Raw genomic sequence first — 18,062 nt, forward strand, 5'->3', positions numbered from 1 at the left:
AAACAAATAATTATTTTAATAATTGAATTAAGTTAAATCTTTCCTAATCCTTGATTTGATTTGTGAGAGATTTATGCAATCAATTTAAGAGGATAATTGATTACTTGATTTGTGAGAGATTTATGCAATCAATTTAAGATTGAAATTACACATATACCCTTTTTGTATTTAATTAAATGAAAAAAAATAACCAAATAATTACCATCATGCCACTCACTTTAATCTCAATATCATAAAAATCAAGGGCCCAGATCAGTTCACGCAGTTTACTCTTAGGATTTTGTTCACGTTTGAACCTAATCCTATATTATATATATATAAATATGTGTATATGATTTGAAAAGAAAATATCAAAAAGAACTAAGTTCGGGTTGAAAGAAAATGTTGATCGGTGTTATTATTGACACATCGCTCCTCTCTTTCCTGATATTATTGGGAAAATAAACGAGCAAGCACCTCATGTGATGCCTAGGTGGTAAGATAACAGCAACTTTGACATCATCTGATATTTTTATTTAATATTTGATATTATATTTTATTATATAATCATCCATCACATCATAATAATAATATCTAGTGATTTTTTCCCGCGCTTCATGACAACAATTATCGACACCGGTATCGATGTTGTTTAGGTTGGTTTGCGATCTATGTTTTTTTTTTCAAAATTATCATATAAACTTTATTGAAAACGACTATTGCGTTGCTATTGTACAAATCCGAACATAACCCGACTGAACAACATTTGTATCGGTGTCGGTATTTATTTTTCTTATTTTAGCTTTCGATAAATTAAGATCGTATCGCTACCATACCGTACCGGACTGAACAACTTCGGTACCGGTATGTATTAATTTTTATGGTTTTTTTGTTTAATAACAAATATCCCGTCGCTACTGTAGTGAACAGAACCAAAACCGAACAAACAACGTAAGTTCGATATTGGTATTTATTTATTTTTTTTTCTGTCGATAAACTAACATCGAACCACTAGCATATTATGCCAAACAACATCAGTACCGTTGTTATCTGTATTCATATTTATGGTGTCCGGTTTCAAAAAAAAAAAATTATACAACTCTGTCTGTGACGATAATTGAATATCGGTACCAGTACCGTCATAATTTGAACCGATCGATATCGTTTGAACAACATCGGTGTCGCTATCGGCTGCCGTTTTTATCGTTTCGGTCGATGTAAAACACATGTTAATTTCTATATCAAGTGCATGAACATACCGCTAGTGTAACGAACCAAATCGATACCCATCCAATGTCCGTGCTAACGTACCAACACAATGCGCGAGCAAATAACTTGGAAAGTTAACAAAATAAATAAACATAAATGCAGATTTAGAATTTTTTTTTTTTAAAGTTAATGAACGTAAGTTATAATAATAAAAAAAAACAAATTAAATGCTAAATATAATGCTACTAATGAAAAATAAGACCATCGGGTGTGGGGGTCGTCCCCTCCCCGTCCCGGGTCGTCGGCCCCGTCGCACACCGCCCCCTAGAGGGTCGTCGCGTCCCTCCCGTCTTCTCCAAGATGTCTCCAACGAAGCAAAGTGGTGGGCCCCCTCTTCCTTGTTCTCTCTCTCTCTCTCCTTGCATGCTTTAATTTTGATTGGCTGCTTTAATTTTGGTTGGTCCCTCTTGGGTAGTCATGATTTCCCCTCCACACTCTTGCGTAGTTCTCAAGGGGATGGTCCTCCACCTATGGTGAGGTGACGCCTACGTGGCAGGTGGCCTCTTTGAGGACTAACCTCACCATACCCTATGGTCTAATAAAACAGTTACATAAAAATTATTAATTACTATTTATTATTGAAAAATCAAATGAATAACAGATAAAATACTACTAAAAATAAAAACAAATGTATAAAAAATTAAATGCCAAATATAATAAACAAATACCTAAGAATTTTCAAATACTATTTATTACTAAAAAATAAAATAAATAATAGATGAAAGATTACTAAAATTAAAAATAAATACTTAAAAATTTTCAATTACTATTCATCACAACTTTCTATTAATATATATAATAATAATATATATAATTACTATTCATCACAACTTTCTATTAATATATATAATTTTCAAATACTATTTATTACTAAAAAATAAAATAAATAATAGATGAAAGATTACTAAAATTAAAAATAAATACTTAAAAATTTTCAATTACTATTCATCACAACTTTCTATTAATATATATAATATATATAATATGTATAATAGTAGTGATAGTGATAATGGTAGTGGTATTTAAGACCTGTGCTTTGCGATTGAACCGTTAAGTAGAACAAAAATAAACGTAAAACCTTAAACTATGCATGTGTGTTGTCACGACTTTGTAATCATATATGTAGTTAAGGTAAACTAAATGGACCATCTGTGTGGCAAAATTTCTATAAAATAGTCAATTTATTAGTTAATATCTTAACTATTAATAAAAAGTTTAGATTTTTAGGAAAGATACAAAAACCAAAATAAGAGAAAAACAATAATGACTTTGTTTTGAATAAAATTATAAACAAAATATTACTTTCCTACTAAAATTTAGCATTATTAATCCTTAATACGATACACATATAAACTATATGTTCGTATTTAATAAAAGCTAATATGTAGATGATTTAAATTCTTTAAAAGGTAACCTACATTTATAATATTTTCTTATTACTAAATATGAATTAAAGTATGGAATAATCGAATAAGATACCAAACTATATGCATGTATTTGTACGAACGAACTCAATAGGTGACAATCTATAATCTAAGTTGTTTGGTCTTCATCGCTCCACCACCTTTATACATATGTCATGGTCTACAATTTTATAAAAGGAATATCATAATTTGTATTTGCAAAAACAAATTCAAAAGATATAAGAAGATCGTTTGAGATTTTGTCAAGGATGTTTAATAAACGCTTCATTTCTGATTTATTGATCATTTTTATTTTAAATTTGATTATTATAAATTTTTAGTTAAAAAATGTAACCTAATTAAACGGATCATTGCAATAAAATATAAACAAATTACTGACACTCTAAGATAAATCCCTCTCTTTTTCTCACTGTGCTTCACCACAAACTCATCATCCCCTCCACCTCCATATCTACCACCGCTAACGCTTTCACAGCCGAAGTGTTGGAAATTTGTGAAAATGACATATTTCACAAATATAGGAAAATGATTTTTTCCTATTTTGAACTAAAAATAAATATAAGAAACTGAGGTTTCTTTATATATTTATTTGTAGGTTTGTGTTCTATGTTGGAAAAGTTTCGCAACGAACTAAACCACGTCCAAAACGAAGCTAAGATGAATGATATATCGAAGCTCATTTTCAAACATAGAATGCTGAAAAAAGTGGGAAAGTAGCACCTTGTCCCATATAGGAGGAGAGTTGAAACTTAAATGAGTATTTAAGTGGGAACTCTTCATCTTTATTGTTCCATGGAAGCACACACTAAGTGTGCTCGCGAATGGTGCGGAGCACCCTAACCCGCACCCACTGGCGCGCATGGCATGGGCGATAGGCGCAATGTGGCGCTTTAATGGCGCACTTTGCACTTCGCATCGCCGCGAGCCGCTTGAAAGCCGCCTTTGTATTTTGAACCGCGTGCGCGTGGTGGAGCATAGGGGTTGCAAGGACCAGGTGGTTGGTGACGTGGCATGCAGGCGCACGGGTACGAGGCGCATGACGTGGCAGTCAAACGCATCCGCGCGTGAGTACACGTGGTAGGTTGCGCACATGGGCGCTGATATGACGTGCGCGGCGCACCAGAGTGAGCCAATACGACGCGACTGTGTGGCGTGCTCGTATAGGCTCACGGGAGACGTGGCGCACGCGCAGACACGTATGGAATTGAGCCAAAGTGGCGCACGCGCGCATGAGTAACGCATGAAAGTGAGCTAAAATGGCGCATGCGCGCATGATCGTGCAAGACGTGCGCGCACATGAGCCAGAAGGGCGCGCGCGCAGAAGCTTTTAGCATTTATGACAGTGCAGTTGCATTTCAGCATTTGAAACTGCCGAGTCAACGGCTATGACTGAGAATTAAATGACGAATTAAAGTGCATTGAAAACGTTTAAATGTTTAATGCAATTTATTTCTCCCATTTAATTCTTTTTCAGTTTCGACTAAGGACGTGCAGTATAAATAGGAGGACCCTTCTGCGGAACCAAACACACCGAAACTCACAGCTCTGATACAATCTTCTCTCCCTACTGAATACTTATCTTCTTCTTCAAGCAGCAAGGTACACCTTTGGGTTGGAGTCAAGACCGGCAATGCAACTGCTTAGGCTGTTGTATCCTGGAAACAAACGAGTTCTCCTGGGAGACTCGAAATTTGTTTTAAGGGATCCGTGTCTAACACGATCCTCAGCCAAGAACGTTTTATTTTTCTGAAATTTTGTTCTTGTTTTTCTTTTTATTTCAGTTGTAACAGCTTTGTAATTCTGCTTTCCTGTTTCTGTTGTAATTCAAGTTAATAATAAAATTATTTATTTATTTTGCACGAACGGATTCCTACACGAAGTACTCGCCCGCCACCATTCCATCATCTCACTCTCTTCTCTTCTCTTTCGTATTCACACATATAAACCATGATGTTGAAGAGATCGAAAGCGAGGGGTATCACCACCGGTAGTTGCCGGTCCCGGTGACATGACCTTTCCGTTACCACCAACGGCAGGGAGCCGTCCACGAGCGCAAGATACTCTCTCTGTCTTCTCTGTTTTCTTTACCGATGGGTAAACCCTTATTTTTTGTGAGGAGGCTCGTATCGAAGATTGGCTTTACTGAATCAGTATGTTTTCTTTAGCAATAGGTAATCCCTGATCTTGAGTTTAGGAAGTATGATTGGTTTGGTAAACCCACACTCCACTGAGTATTAATTCTGCGATAAGCCCCCAAAAGAAAACAAAAATAATAGAACAAAATTAGACCAATACGATGAAGCAAAATTGAACAGTAGAATTACCTCACATACAAAACATCATAAATTATATATAGGAATTATTATTATTATTATTATTATTGTTATTATTATTATTATTATTATTATTATTATTTTATTATAACAATTTAAACTTGAACTGTAATGATTATAATATAATTGGTTCACAAGTAGGTGGAGCCAATCAAGCTCTCCTACATGCCATCTGAGTTACAGTTTTTTTATTTTTTTGTTCTTGAGTTAATTCACAGTGTGTGAACCAACTAAGATGGTTGAGATAATTTACCGTTTTAAAAGAGACCGTGTATGATTGAGAAATTTTACCTTTTTAAAAGAGACTTTGTGATCGATACTACTTTTCAATCATTACATAACATCTTAAAAGAAAAAGTTGGTGGCTTTTGCCACCGACAATCTCTATGATTTTGTCTTATATACACATTATACTGCCATGTGTGTCCTTATCTGCTTTGAACTAAAGGAGTTATCCTTTTTGGTTAATTTTATATTCAACTCATCAAATTCAATAGTTTGAAACATTGAGTTTGAATCATGGGTAACACCGAGAAAGGTGCTCTTAATGATGAGACAATAGTGTTGATGATAGTGCTAATCCTTATTATGCCCCGTCCCCGTTATCGCCCTTCATCACGCGTTATTCCAAAACGCTACACCGCCGCCACTAGTCCCACCACGCGTGGAACTTTTAACGCGTTAACCTGAGCACGCGTTGAAGTTTCCATTTTTTGACCGTTTTATTTTTTGAACGTTGCCTTTTTGACCGTTTGTTCCATTTTTTGACCGTTTGAATATTGTTTTTTTTATATAAAATCCTACATTTTCAATACACTCAATACAAAAAACCTCTCAACAATTCTCACACTCAATACAAAAAATTCAAAAAACTCTCAACTATTTTCACACTCATTTTTACAAGAAATATGGAAGGTTCAAGCAAGAGAGGTAGTGGATCGAAAAAAAGAGGTGGCGGTTCGGGTACGAAGAAAATAAGGCCCAAGGTTCGAGCGAATCTTGGTGAGCCCGCTCGATTTAGGTTGCAAGACGAACCCGACCAAGTCCCACCCTTTCAAACCCAACAATATCCACCCTTTCAAACCCAACAATATCCACCCTTTCAATCGCAAACGTACCATAACCAACCGTTCGTTCCACCGTTTCAACCTCACCAATTTCAATCGCAAACGTATCAAACCCAACCCCACACACTCGATCCACTACTAGAAGACAACACCCTCATTCATCATTTTGCAAAAGCGTGGAATGGACCACGTGAACCACAACCAAGTCTTGACGAGGACGAGGAAGAGGAAGAGGAAGAAGAAGCGGAGGAAGAGGAAGAGGAAGAGGAAGAAGAACAAAATGTTGAGGTTCAAGAAATCGTTCCAATCGGCCGACAACCTTGGACGAGCGAGGAGGAGGTCTCGTTGACGAAGGCGTATTTGCACATCTCGGAGAGTAGGAAACACGGGAACGAGCAACGAAGGGATGCGTTTTGGAGACGGGTTATTAATCATTTTATGAAACTTCCCGGTGCAAGGGTCCGAAACATGGACAAAATGACGTCGAAGTGGACGGATTTGAACCGGAAAATTAGCCAGTTCAACGCTTGTTTCATTCAAAAGGTATGTTTTTTTATTAACAAAAAAGTAAAAAAAAAACAGTTTTATTTATAAAAAACTGTTTATATTGAAAAAGTTTATAAAAAAAACAGTTTTTATAAAAAAAACAGTTTTTTATAAAAAACCGTTTACAAAAACAGTTTATAAAAAAAACAGTTTTTTATAAAAAACAGTTTATAAAAACAGTTTGTTAAAAAAACAGTTTTTTATAAAAAAAACAGTTTTTTTATAAAAAACAGTTTATTAAAAAACAGTTTATAAAAAAAACAGTTTTTATAAAAAAAAACAGTTTTATATAAAAAACAGTTTACAAAAACAGTTTATAAAAAAATAACAGTTTTGTATAAAAAAACACAGTTTTATATAAAAAACAGTTTATTAAAAAAAACAGTTTTTTATAAAAAAAACAGTTTTTTTATAAAAAACAGTTTATTAAAAAACAGTTTATAAAAAAAAAAACAGTTTTATAACATTTTATTTTTTTTGTAGAGCCGAAACCCACAAAGTGGAGCGAGCGAGGCGACGATCATGCAACAAGCCACCGAAATGTATTGCACAACGTACCATAAGAGAACTTTTCCACACGTGGCGGCATGGGAAGTTGCGAGACATCACCCGAAGTGGGTCCCCGTTGAGTTGGTTGACACGCGTGGTCCTACGGCTCCAAAAAATCGAGGCGGTTCGAAAAGATCAAAGACATCCGATTCGGGGAACTACACGACTTCCGCGTCGGATAACTTGCCCCAAATGAACTTAAACGACGAGCCTCTAGACGAACCCGATCAACCCCTTGACGAGCCCGTTGAGGAAGATACACCCACAAGGCCACGACGCAGACGAGGTGGTGATTCGTCAAGCAAAGGGAAGGAGGCGGTGGCGGAGTCGATCTTTAGAATCGAAGAGGAGAAAATGACCCAATACAAGAAGGCCGAACAAAGAAAAGAAACAATGATGACCCTAAAAGTTGAACGGGAGCAGGCGTACAAGGAACACTTGAAAACGATCGAAAGACAAAATGATTTAAAAATCTTGTGTGAAAAACACGCCCATCTCGACGAACCGTTCAAGTCAATTGTCATCGAACAAAAGCGCGCGATTTGCGCAAAGTGGGGTTGGGAGATGCCATCGGTTTAGTTGTTTTTTTTATTTGGTTATGTAATTTTTTTTTAAAGTTTAATGAAATTTATAATTTAGTGTTTTATTTTTATTTTCTAATTTTAAAATGAAAATTAAAATAAATGGGAGTGATAGAATTCCATCACTAGTGATTCCACCCCTCCTACATTTCTATCACTAGTGATAGAAATATGGTTGATGACATGTCATGATTTGATTGGAGAGTGGGAGTGATAGAATCCATCACTAGTGATTCCACCCCTAGTCCCCTTAGCAAACTTTTAACTTTCATATATTAACAGAAATGTATTTTAACCAATGGGGTGGTGGTCCATTAGCAAAGGTAAAGCCTTTAAAACACCTAGGTTGGGAAAGGGAAGGTCTTGGGTTCAAGTTACACAGACGACAGGGAATTAAAGAAATTAGCCGTTCAAAAAAATAGAAATATATTTTTAACTATAACTTATTTATAGTTCGTAAAATGTATTTTAAAAGGATAATAGCAATCAAAATGTCTTTAAAAGGTGGTCTGTTTTTCAAAATGTGAAATATTGATTTAGTTTGATGTGTGTTTATGATACTTTGTATTATAAGGACACAACTTTAACATCTATTATTATAGTCTTAATTGATAAAACTACATGTTTAAAGCGAGTTAAAATTATTTATAACATGATAAATTAGACGAATATAATTAAGTCAAATGAACAAATATTTATAACGAGTTAAAATGAGTCACAACATGTTAAGTCGGATATAATAAAATAAATAAATCAATATTTGTAGGGAGTCAAAATGATATTTAGCATGATAAACTGCTAATCTTAGTGGCGGGACTTGAACGAAACTAAGTAAGTGCTGAACTCTTAAAAATCTATTATCCTATATCTTAAGGAGAAAGTCGGTGGCTTACCCCCAAATTTTTTAACCTACGGCATAAAACACTAAAAGTAACCGCCTCCACTGCCATGAGCTGTCACACCCTGGCTTTGCGGAAGCGTGGTTAATTTTGGTGTGACTTCTTAATACCATAGCTTAATCATAACAAAGCTATATGAAATAAAACCCATGCAAGATCATCCATTAAATTAAGTTTTAAAAACCAAATACAACAACATTGTCTGAAGACGTTGACACATGCAACGTGAATTAAAATCTAATAACATAAAACATTGTTCACAAACATCAACATAACATAAACACAGTTTAAGGACTGTGACTCGTCCAGGAAAGAGTCACATCCCCTAAACCCGGATGACCTCGTAACACCTTGCAGCGGGAAAACATAACATACCGCGCCAGATCTTTTAATTCCCTGAAATACATGTAAGTTGAAAAATCAACAATAATGTTGAGCGAGTTCATGTGTAAGTGAGTAAATAAACCTTTGTATGTATAAAAACCCTGGTATGTAGCAAATAAGGAAAAAGAGATCATCAATGGTTTGCAAGGCCATTGATATGTGTGAAGTGCAAGTAGGAAGACTCAAACCTAGCAGATTTATGCGTTGGGTACAAAGTCACCCCGAGGTCCGTTATGCTGGGCCTGGGGCTGGGCTCGCTACACCCAGATAGATCTACCGCTCCTGCCCCTCGGTCCTACCCTGAGGATTAATGGCCTCAAGTTTCCGCCTACCCACTCACATGATCTAAGTAGTAAACCTCCTTACGCTAACCATACCATGTATAAAGTATTCGTAATCAAAGTAACATGTATTTCACCCCCGCAGTTTAGAAAACTGAAAACAGTTAAGAGAAAAGGGGGACATGAACTCACAGTGGTGCGTCTCTACCAAGTATATCTCCGGATCAAGCAGCTGTGCGACGACCTACACGTACTAACTCTATTAGACGAACGGCCGTGCCTTAGCTTTATGGTTTAAGTTTTTGGGAAATAGTTAGACAACTATTTCGTGTTTACATTCTGTATATACTTGGTAATTATTTTCCTTCCCAAGGATGGGGGATTTAATACATGTGCGTTCGTATTACTTCGAAATATATTATTAAGTCTCACTTATAATATATTTTAATTCTAACCCCAAAATATAAATATTTTTCTCAAAAATATTATATTTTAATACATATAATTTTTCCCAAAACAATACCTTTGTCAACATATGCGTTCACTAGTATTTTTCCGAAAATGCGTAAGTTACGTTTTAAAGATCGAGTGGTAATAATAATTACCGGTGTAACTTAAATAATTATCGTAGAGGCGTTTGTATTATTTTGGATTCGTTAACATTCGGTAATATTATTTTTACCCTAAAATAATATTTGAATAGTTTACAAAATAATCATAAAAATCACAAGTGTTGTTATGAAAATATATATATATACTAAATATATATTTATCAAGTTTTATTTTGTGAAATCCCACCTCCGATATTTTGTAAATAAAGTCGTGGCGAAATCTATAATTCGAAATCAAGTCTAAAATGTATTTCTAACACTTGTACTGAAAATATTTCTAAGTGTTAGGTTTTTGGAAAAATTTCGCCAGAGTCTCCCACTGTAACTGGAGGTGGCCACGCTTTCAAGCGTATCATTTTCTTTTATAAATCAAACCAACAATTTTCTCGTTCAATCAAAACAATGTTCAGAGCATCAAACTTAGTCAATAAATATGTAAATCGCAAGAATCACATGAACTTGTAGTTTTCCAAAACTATGAAGTAAATCCCATTACTTTTAGTGGATCTTTATTTAAATCAATCCGGTTTCATAAAAACCTCGCTTTTAAAGAAATTCTATCTTTACAACTTTCTGTAAAAATTGACAAAACTAGTTCTTTGTCGAAACTTAGTGCTACACAATTGTTTACACACTTGTGTGTTTTAAAAATCATTCTTGTTAGTGTAAGATCCGGTTTTAGAAAATAAGATTTCTTTGACACTTGGTCCTTTGAAAATACCGCTTGTAGATCCGTAGATCTACTAGTTTTAAACACTATTTCACAAGTAGAATCGTTTTTACACAAGTTAAAGTTTCGTGTGTGGTAGAGTTTCATCACTTAACCCTTTTTACATTTAAACAAACCCTATGTCATGATCCATGATCATGACTAATCCGGGTTAGATGATGATCCGAGCTACCACAACATAGATCGGCCTCAAATAACTACACAAAACAAATTTTACAAGATTTACACAACAACTTAGCTTTTAACCATCATATTCATCATTTTAGTAGACTTTTAACACTTCATCTTGTATGTTTACGAGTTTTAACCGTCATTTATCATTTTAACCACTTTAAAATAGACCGAGAGGGTGTTTTGTCACGGCCCCCGACCCACCCTGGACGGAATCGGGAGCCGCGGGCAGTCCCGTGGTACCGGTGATTATTTTTATTTATAAAAGCATTGCAGCGGAAATTTCGTCAGGACCGTGAGTTAGGAAAAATATCAGAGTTTAGAAACACCGGATTTTATTTATTAAATAGATGGGATAAACCCATGTTTTACAAAGGTAGCTTTTAATATAAAAACGATATTTCTTAATTTGATTTAATTAATGAAATAAGCCACTTCTTGATGCCTTTCTGTGCCGGATCCATCATTTGTTCCAATCTACTGTAATTACCTGAAAAGCGTTTTAAAAAGGTTTTGTCAGCGGGAAATACTGAGTGAATCATTCCATTTTCTAAAACGACCCGTTAGTTATAATTTTACAGTATTAAGAGCGATTACAATGTTTCTATCAACCAATTATCAAGAATGGGTATTTGTCACTCGATTCATTTCTGTGACTGTGGTCATACCACTATTGGGTCCCGTTGCCCAAATAGTGACGGTGTACTCACACAGAGTAATAATAACTCACATAGAGTAATATTCACTCACATAGAGTGATATTCACTCACATAGAGTGATAATAACAGTAATGTGCACAATACCCCACATACCAGCTGTAATTTGGTGATTACAAAGACTTAATCCCTGTAATTATAACCTTGAAAATAATTTGAGGTATTGTAATACTTTACTCACAAATGGTGAGAAAACAATTTGAAAAGGAGAATGACTCACATTATAATCATGCAGATTCATACGGCCAAAGTTTAGTCTACAGATAAGCCTTGATATATTGCAGATTTATACAGGTAGAGCTTAGCCTATTGAGTTAGCTTTGTAACCTAGTGCACACAACTAGGCAGGTAACTTAATACAGCAGTTACGTCAATTCACGAGATTAAACCCTCACAACGATTAATCAGTGCAATACTTGATAATTCAATCGGATTCACAACGAATAACAGAGCATAGTCCGAATTCGAACAGCACTCAAATATTCAAGTCGAAATCACGACGAATAATCAAAGTATAAGCTCAATTGAGCAGCACCCGGACTATCGTTGGATAGTTATAATCGATCGGACGTTGAATTGTAATAGCGATCGAGTTATTACCCTGATTGTGGCAGCGTTTCGATAATCGTGTGTGTTTGTGAACTATTTCGTCTATAACTCAGAGAGTATTAAGAGTTAGGACGTCGAATGAACACCGAACTTCAAGTGCCAACCCCCTCTATATATACTGAAAGTTGGACTCCCCCGCGTGTCGCGGAAGAAGTCGGGACATCTGTCGCGACTCGCCTGAGGTGACTATCTAGCCTAGAGTAGCCTTGTCGTGGTATAGCTTTGCTGAATCAGTTTCGACGGAAACTTAGCTCCCACGTCAATTTTATTAAGATATTACCAACTAGGGTTTATCCCCCCCCCCAAGTTTTAGGGGCCCTGATCCTGATTCTGATTGTTATGGAAATTTTAGGGTTTATGCAGAATCACGTGGGTTTTTCAATTAGGTTTCCTTATTACCTAATTACTATCCTAATTATGGATTTTAGTGACAGTTGTTACATCCTCCCCACCTTAAGAAAAATCTCGTCCTCGAGATTTCACTGGAATAGATGAGGGTATTTCTACTTCATTTCTGATTCCAGTTCTCAAATATATTAGGGTCCTTCCTTGGGGTCCCACTTGACTTTGACTAATACTAGGCGTTTGTGTTTGAGAAATTTCATCCTTCGATCTTTCATTTGAAGGGGTTTCTCAACAAAGTTTAACTTTTTATTTACCTCTATATCTTGAAGAGGTACTACCAGAGATTAAACATTTCTTGAGATTGGAGACATGAAATATGTCATGTATTCTGGCTAATTCTTCTGGTAGTCGTGAACGATAGGCAACTGGTCCTATGCGTTGAATTTCTGGAAATAGTCCTATGTACTTTTGGACTCAGTTTTCCTTTCTTACCGAATCGTACTATTTATTTCCAAGGAGAAACTTTCAGAAGTACTTTGTCTCCGACTTGAAACTTTAATGGCTTGCAACGATTGTCCGTATAGCTTTTCTGGCGATCTCGGGCCGTTTTTAGTCTTTTCTTGATTTGGGTTATTTTGTCAGGGGTTTCTTGTAAAATTTTAGGATCTGATAATTAACTTTCTCCTATTTTTGCTTAACAAACTGGAGTTTTGCACTTGCGTCTGTACAGTGCTTTGAATGGAACAGTTTCGATACTTGAATGATAATTATTGTTATAGGAGAATTTAATTAAGGGTAAATGGTTATCCTACTTGAATGGTTATCACACATGCTCGCAGCATGTCTTCCAAGGTTTTGAATGGTTCTTTTACTTTGTCCGTCTGTTTGGGGATGATAAGCTGTACTTAAATTTAGTCGTGTTCTCATTGCTATTTGGAAACTTGTCCAGAAATGAGAAGTGAAACGACTATCTCTGTCCGATACAATGGAGAGTGGAACTCCATGTAAGGATACTGTTGCATCTACGTACAACTTGGTTAACCTTTCCATGCTAAAGGTTTCTTTCATAGTTTAGAAGATGAGCTGATTTGGGTAAATCAATCCATGATTACTCAAATCGCATTATTACCTTTTTCTGGTTTTGGGTAACTTAGTAACAAAATCTATTGTTAAGAGTTCTTATTTCCATATAGGCATTTCTAATTGTTGGAGTAATCCTGAAGGTTTCTAGTGCTCTGCCTTAACTTGTGAACAAGTAAGACACTTAGATACATGACTGGCTATGTCCATTTTTTTATTCCTATCTACCAATAGTTATTTCTTAAATCTTGGTATATTTGATTGTTACCTGGGTATATGGTATACCTAGATCTATGGGATTTCTCTAGAATCTTACTTCTTAATTTTCCCTGTTTAGGTACCCAATTGTTTTCTTAGGGAATCTCCAAATTCTATCACTTACTCGTTTTAATTCTTTGGCTTGTCCTTTCATTCCTTCAGCATCGTCTTCGATTGCTGTTTCTTGAACTTTCTTTAGTTGCTCCATTAAATCTAATCGTAGATTTAATCTAAGAGCGTGGACTCGCCTTTGCTTTTTATGATACTTACGACTTAAAGCATCTGCAACTACATTTGCTTTTCTTCGTGATACTGGATATCACAGTCGTACTCATTTAGGATTTCCATCCATCTTCTTTGCCTCATGTTTAGTTCGTTTTGCCCAAATACGTACCTTTAGCTTTTGTGATCTGTATCTACAGATAATGTCTCCAAATCTTGAGGGCAAAATTATAGTTCCTAATTCTCAATCATGAGTTGTATAATTTTCCTTGTGCTTTTTCAAGTGCCTGAAGGCATACGCAATTACCTTTTTGCGTTGCATCAACACACATTTTACTCCTAATTTTGAAGCATCACAATGTACTTCAAAATCTTCAGTTCCTTCTGGAAATGCTAAAATTGAAGCACTTGTTAACCTTTGACTTAATATCTTAAGAGCTTCTTCTTGTCTAGGTCCACTCAAACTTAATTGTTTTACAGGTTAGCTGAGTTAAAAGTTTAGTTATCTTAGAAAAAAAATCTTTAATAAATTGTCTATAGTATTAAGCTAAACCTAGAAAACTTCGAACTTTTATGGCTGTTTGCGGAACCCTCTATTTAGTAATTGTTTTTATTTTAGAAGGATTTACATGGATACCTTCGTGATGTTTGAGATGACCTAAGAATTTGCACTTCCTGTAGCCAGAATTCATACTTCGAGAATTTGGCGTACAATTTCTCTTTTCTTAACAAAGTTAAGAGTGCATGCAAATGCTCACAATGTTCTTTTTGACTGTTGGAATAAATAAGTATGATAACTTAATGTATATACATTAAATGGTTATTATTATGGTTGGATATTGGTTAGTGCTGCCTTGTTTAAGCATAGGTGATCAGTCCATGCCTAACTAAGGCTAGGCTACTCAATATCTGCTCCTGACAATAACCAGAGTATTTAAAATACTGATATATTATTAAATAATGAAACTAACATACTTAAATGGGAGTATATCGGAATAGGAGGTGAATTTGTGTATCATTATCTGAGTAGATGATTGTTTTAAGATTGCTTATATAGAATAAATTAATAAGGCAAATTTAATATAAATAAATAATTAAATCCGAGATTAGCGCAATCTTCAGATTTTGTGGAAATGTCACCAGAGGGTGATCGTGATCAAAGAAACATTTTAGTGAAATCGAAAGCCAAAAACATGTTATAGTTTCAAGAGAATCAAAATGCTTATTGGGATTATTTTGGATTTGAATATGATGGCTTAAAATATCATATGGGACCTGGAATTGAATACAAATTACGAACGATTTAACTGGGTTTGAACAAAACGAGTTGTAATAAGGAGGTTCGGACATCATTATAACAGAAACCATGGAAAATCGAGTTTTTTTTTTTAAGAAATTCATTGATTTGATATTAAAGATTCATTGCTTTGTAAAACGAGGTTTTACTATGCAAAGATCAATTATAGCGAAATAATATTTGAACTTTTGATAAAACAACAATTGGTATAATGTCCTCCTATGGTCTTCCTAATTTGAATGAACCATAAGTACAATGAACGTGTGGTTTTACCAAGAAATGTAAAAATTTGCTACTATGAAAGAAATCCTCATGGTATGATGCCTATTAGAAGGAGTAGAAACACGAGAGTTAACTTACTATAGGCAGAAGTCAGAATTTTAATAATATAAAAACTTTACTTGGATTTAGTGTGATGTTATTATGGAATGTCGAAATAAAATAAAATTTACAAAGGTAGGTGATTCCTTTTTGCAGTGTGATTTATGGAACGTACCTTAGCGAGATTTGTGTCGTTTGTAGAATCGTGTGGCAAGAGTGTTTCTTTCTAATTAGTAGTTTTCTACTGACAGAATTAGTATTGGTGTCATCGTGTCCAATTTATACTTTTCAAAGGTCTTGCCTTGGAAAGTCGTGTGTGATATATTTCAACGTCTGTGGACGTATATTTTAAGTTTCATGTGTTTTCTTGTGCATTAGCACAACTTTATATGTTTCTTACTTGTGCATTGTAAATTTTTATACTAATGATATCCCATCTTTAAAGAGTTCTCTTTATATGAGTTACGAGGTAAATGATCAAACAAAATAATGTTCGATATTGGAAAAGAGATTCCTGATAAAGAATTCTAGACACGGATGCTTGTGCTTTATTTCAATTTGTCTATCCTTATGGGTTTTTGGAATTTCCTTATAGATATACCTATCTATATAATCACATATTTCACATGCTGAAATAAACATACCATTTATCAGGTCAATGTATTTAACAGATTCATATTTCCAAGAACCACTCAGGTATTTGGTCATGATACTATTTAGGGAAATCTTGTCACTGATTTGACATATCATTTACCCCGTCTTATCCGGTTCGCGCCGGAGCGGTAATCTTAATATGTCCGGACAAGCTGGAGAGTCTGCTACTCTATACCCAGTTTTGCCGGAGAAAATTTTCTATTTCCCATAAATAGTATCTTTTCAAAAAGTGCCTCTTTTATTAGGGCTTTTATCCAGAATCAAGGAAATTTGTATTCCCATAACATATCTTATTCTAGACCAAATAATATCAATAAGCAAGAATAAATAGCAATTAAGTGCTATTGCCTGCTAACCGTCATACCAGTATCCATTACATTATACTTATATAAGTAATTTACCTTAAAATTTATTTTAAGGCAAGATTCTTAAATTCAAGTCTAAATACCATCCAGAGTGCCATCAGATAATATTAAGTTTCTAATTCTCCGTTTTACTTTAGGTATTATTATAATACCTAATTGTGTAAACCAGTGGCTTAGCTTATACTAAGGCATCTTTTCTTATGTTCAAGTCTAACTGCTATCAGCTGTGCTACCATTTAATAGAAATCTCCTAACTCTTTTTATTTAAGCTTAAGTATTATTATCACAACACTTATAGGCTTAAAGCAGTGGCTTAGCTCTGATACCACCTTCTGTCACGGCCCCCGACCCACCCTGGACGGAATCGGGAGCCGCGGGCAGTCCCCTGGTACCGGTGATTATTTTTATTTATAAAAGCATTGCAGCGGAAATTTCATCAGGACCGTGAGTTAGGAAAAATATCAGAGTTTAGAAACACCGGATTTTATTTATTAAACAGATGGGATAAACCCATGTTTTACAAAGGTAGCTTTTAATATAAAAACGATATTTCTTAATTTGATTTAATTAATGAAATAAGCCACTTCTTGATGCCTTTCTGTGTCGGATCCATCATTTGTTCCAATCTACTGTAATTACCTGAAAAGCGTTTTAAAAAGGTTTTGTCAGCGGGAAATACTGAGTGAATCATTCCATTTTCTAAAACGACCCGTTAGTTATAATTTTACAGTATTAAGAGCGATTACAATGTTTCTATCAACCAATTATCAAGAATGGGTATTTGTCACTCGATTCATTTCTGTGACTGTGGTCATACCACTATTGGGTCCCGTTGCCCAAATAGTGACGGTGTACTCACACAGAGTAATAATAACTCACATAGAGTAATATTCACTCACATAGAGTGATATTCACTCACATAGAGTGATAATAACAGTAATGTGCACAATACCCCACATACCAGCTGTAATTTGGTGATTACAAAGACTTAATCCCTGTAATTATAACCTTGAAAATAATTTGAGGTATTGTAATACTTTACTCACAAACGGTGAGAAAACAATTTGAAAAGGAGAATGACTCACATTATAATCATGCAGATTCATACGGCCAAAGTTTAGTCTACAGATAAGCCTTGATATATTGCAGATTTATACAGGTAGAGCTTAGCCTATTGAGTTAGCTTTGTAACCTAGTGCACACAACTAGGCAGGTAACTTAATACAGCAGTTACGTCAATTCACGAGATTAAACCCTCACAACGATTAATCAGTGCAATACTTGATAATTCAATCGGATTCACAACGAATAACAGAGCATAGTCCGAATTCGAACAGCACTCAAATATTCAAGTCGAAATCACGACGAATA

At 35.0% G+C, this 18,062-nt stretch overlaps 1 protein-coding gene across 1 annotated transcript; it reads left to right on the forward strand.

Annotated features, from left to right (window-relative positions):
• Window positions 1-5,913: 5,913 nt before the first annotated feature.
• Window positions 5,914-7,746, forward strand: LOC110873110. Its single transcript, XM_022122035.2, has 2 exons — window positions 5,914-6,615; window positions 7,102-7,746. Exons 1-2 carry the CDS (start codon window positions 5,914-5,916, stop codon window positions 7,744-7,746), a joined length of 1,347 nt encoding a protein of 448 aa, XP_021977727.1.
• The last annotated feature ends 10,316 nt before the right edge of the window (window positions 7,747-18,062 follow it).

The sequence above is a fragment of the Helianthus annuus genome, chromosome 8 (assembly GCF_002127325.2).
Source record: "Helianthus annuus cultivar XRQ/B chromosome 8, HanXRQr2.0-SUNRISE, whole genome shotgun sequence".
Lineage (NCBI taxonomy): Eukaryota > Viridiplantae > Streptophyta > Magnoliopsida > Asterales > Asteraceae > Helianthus > Helianthus annuus.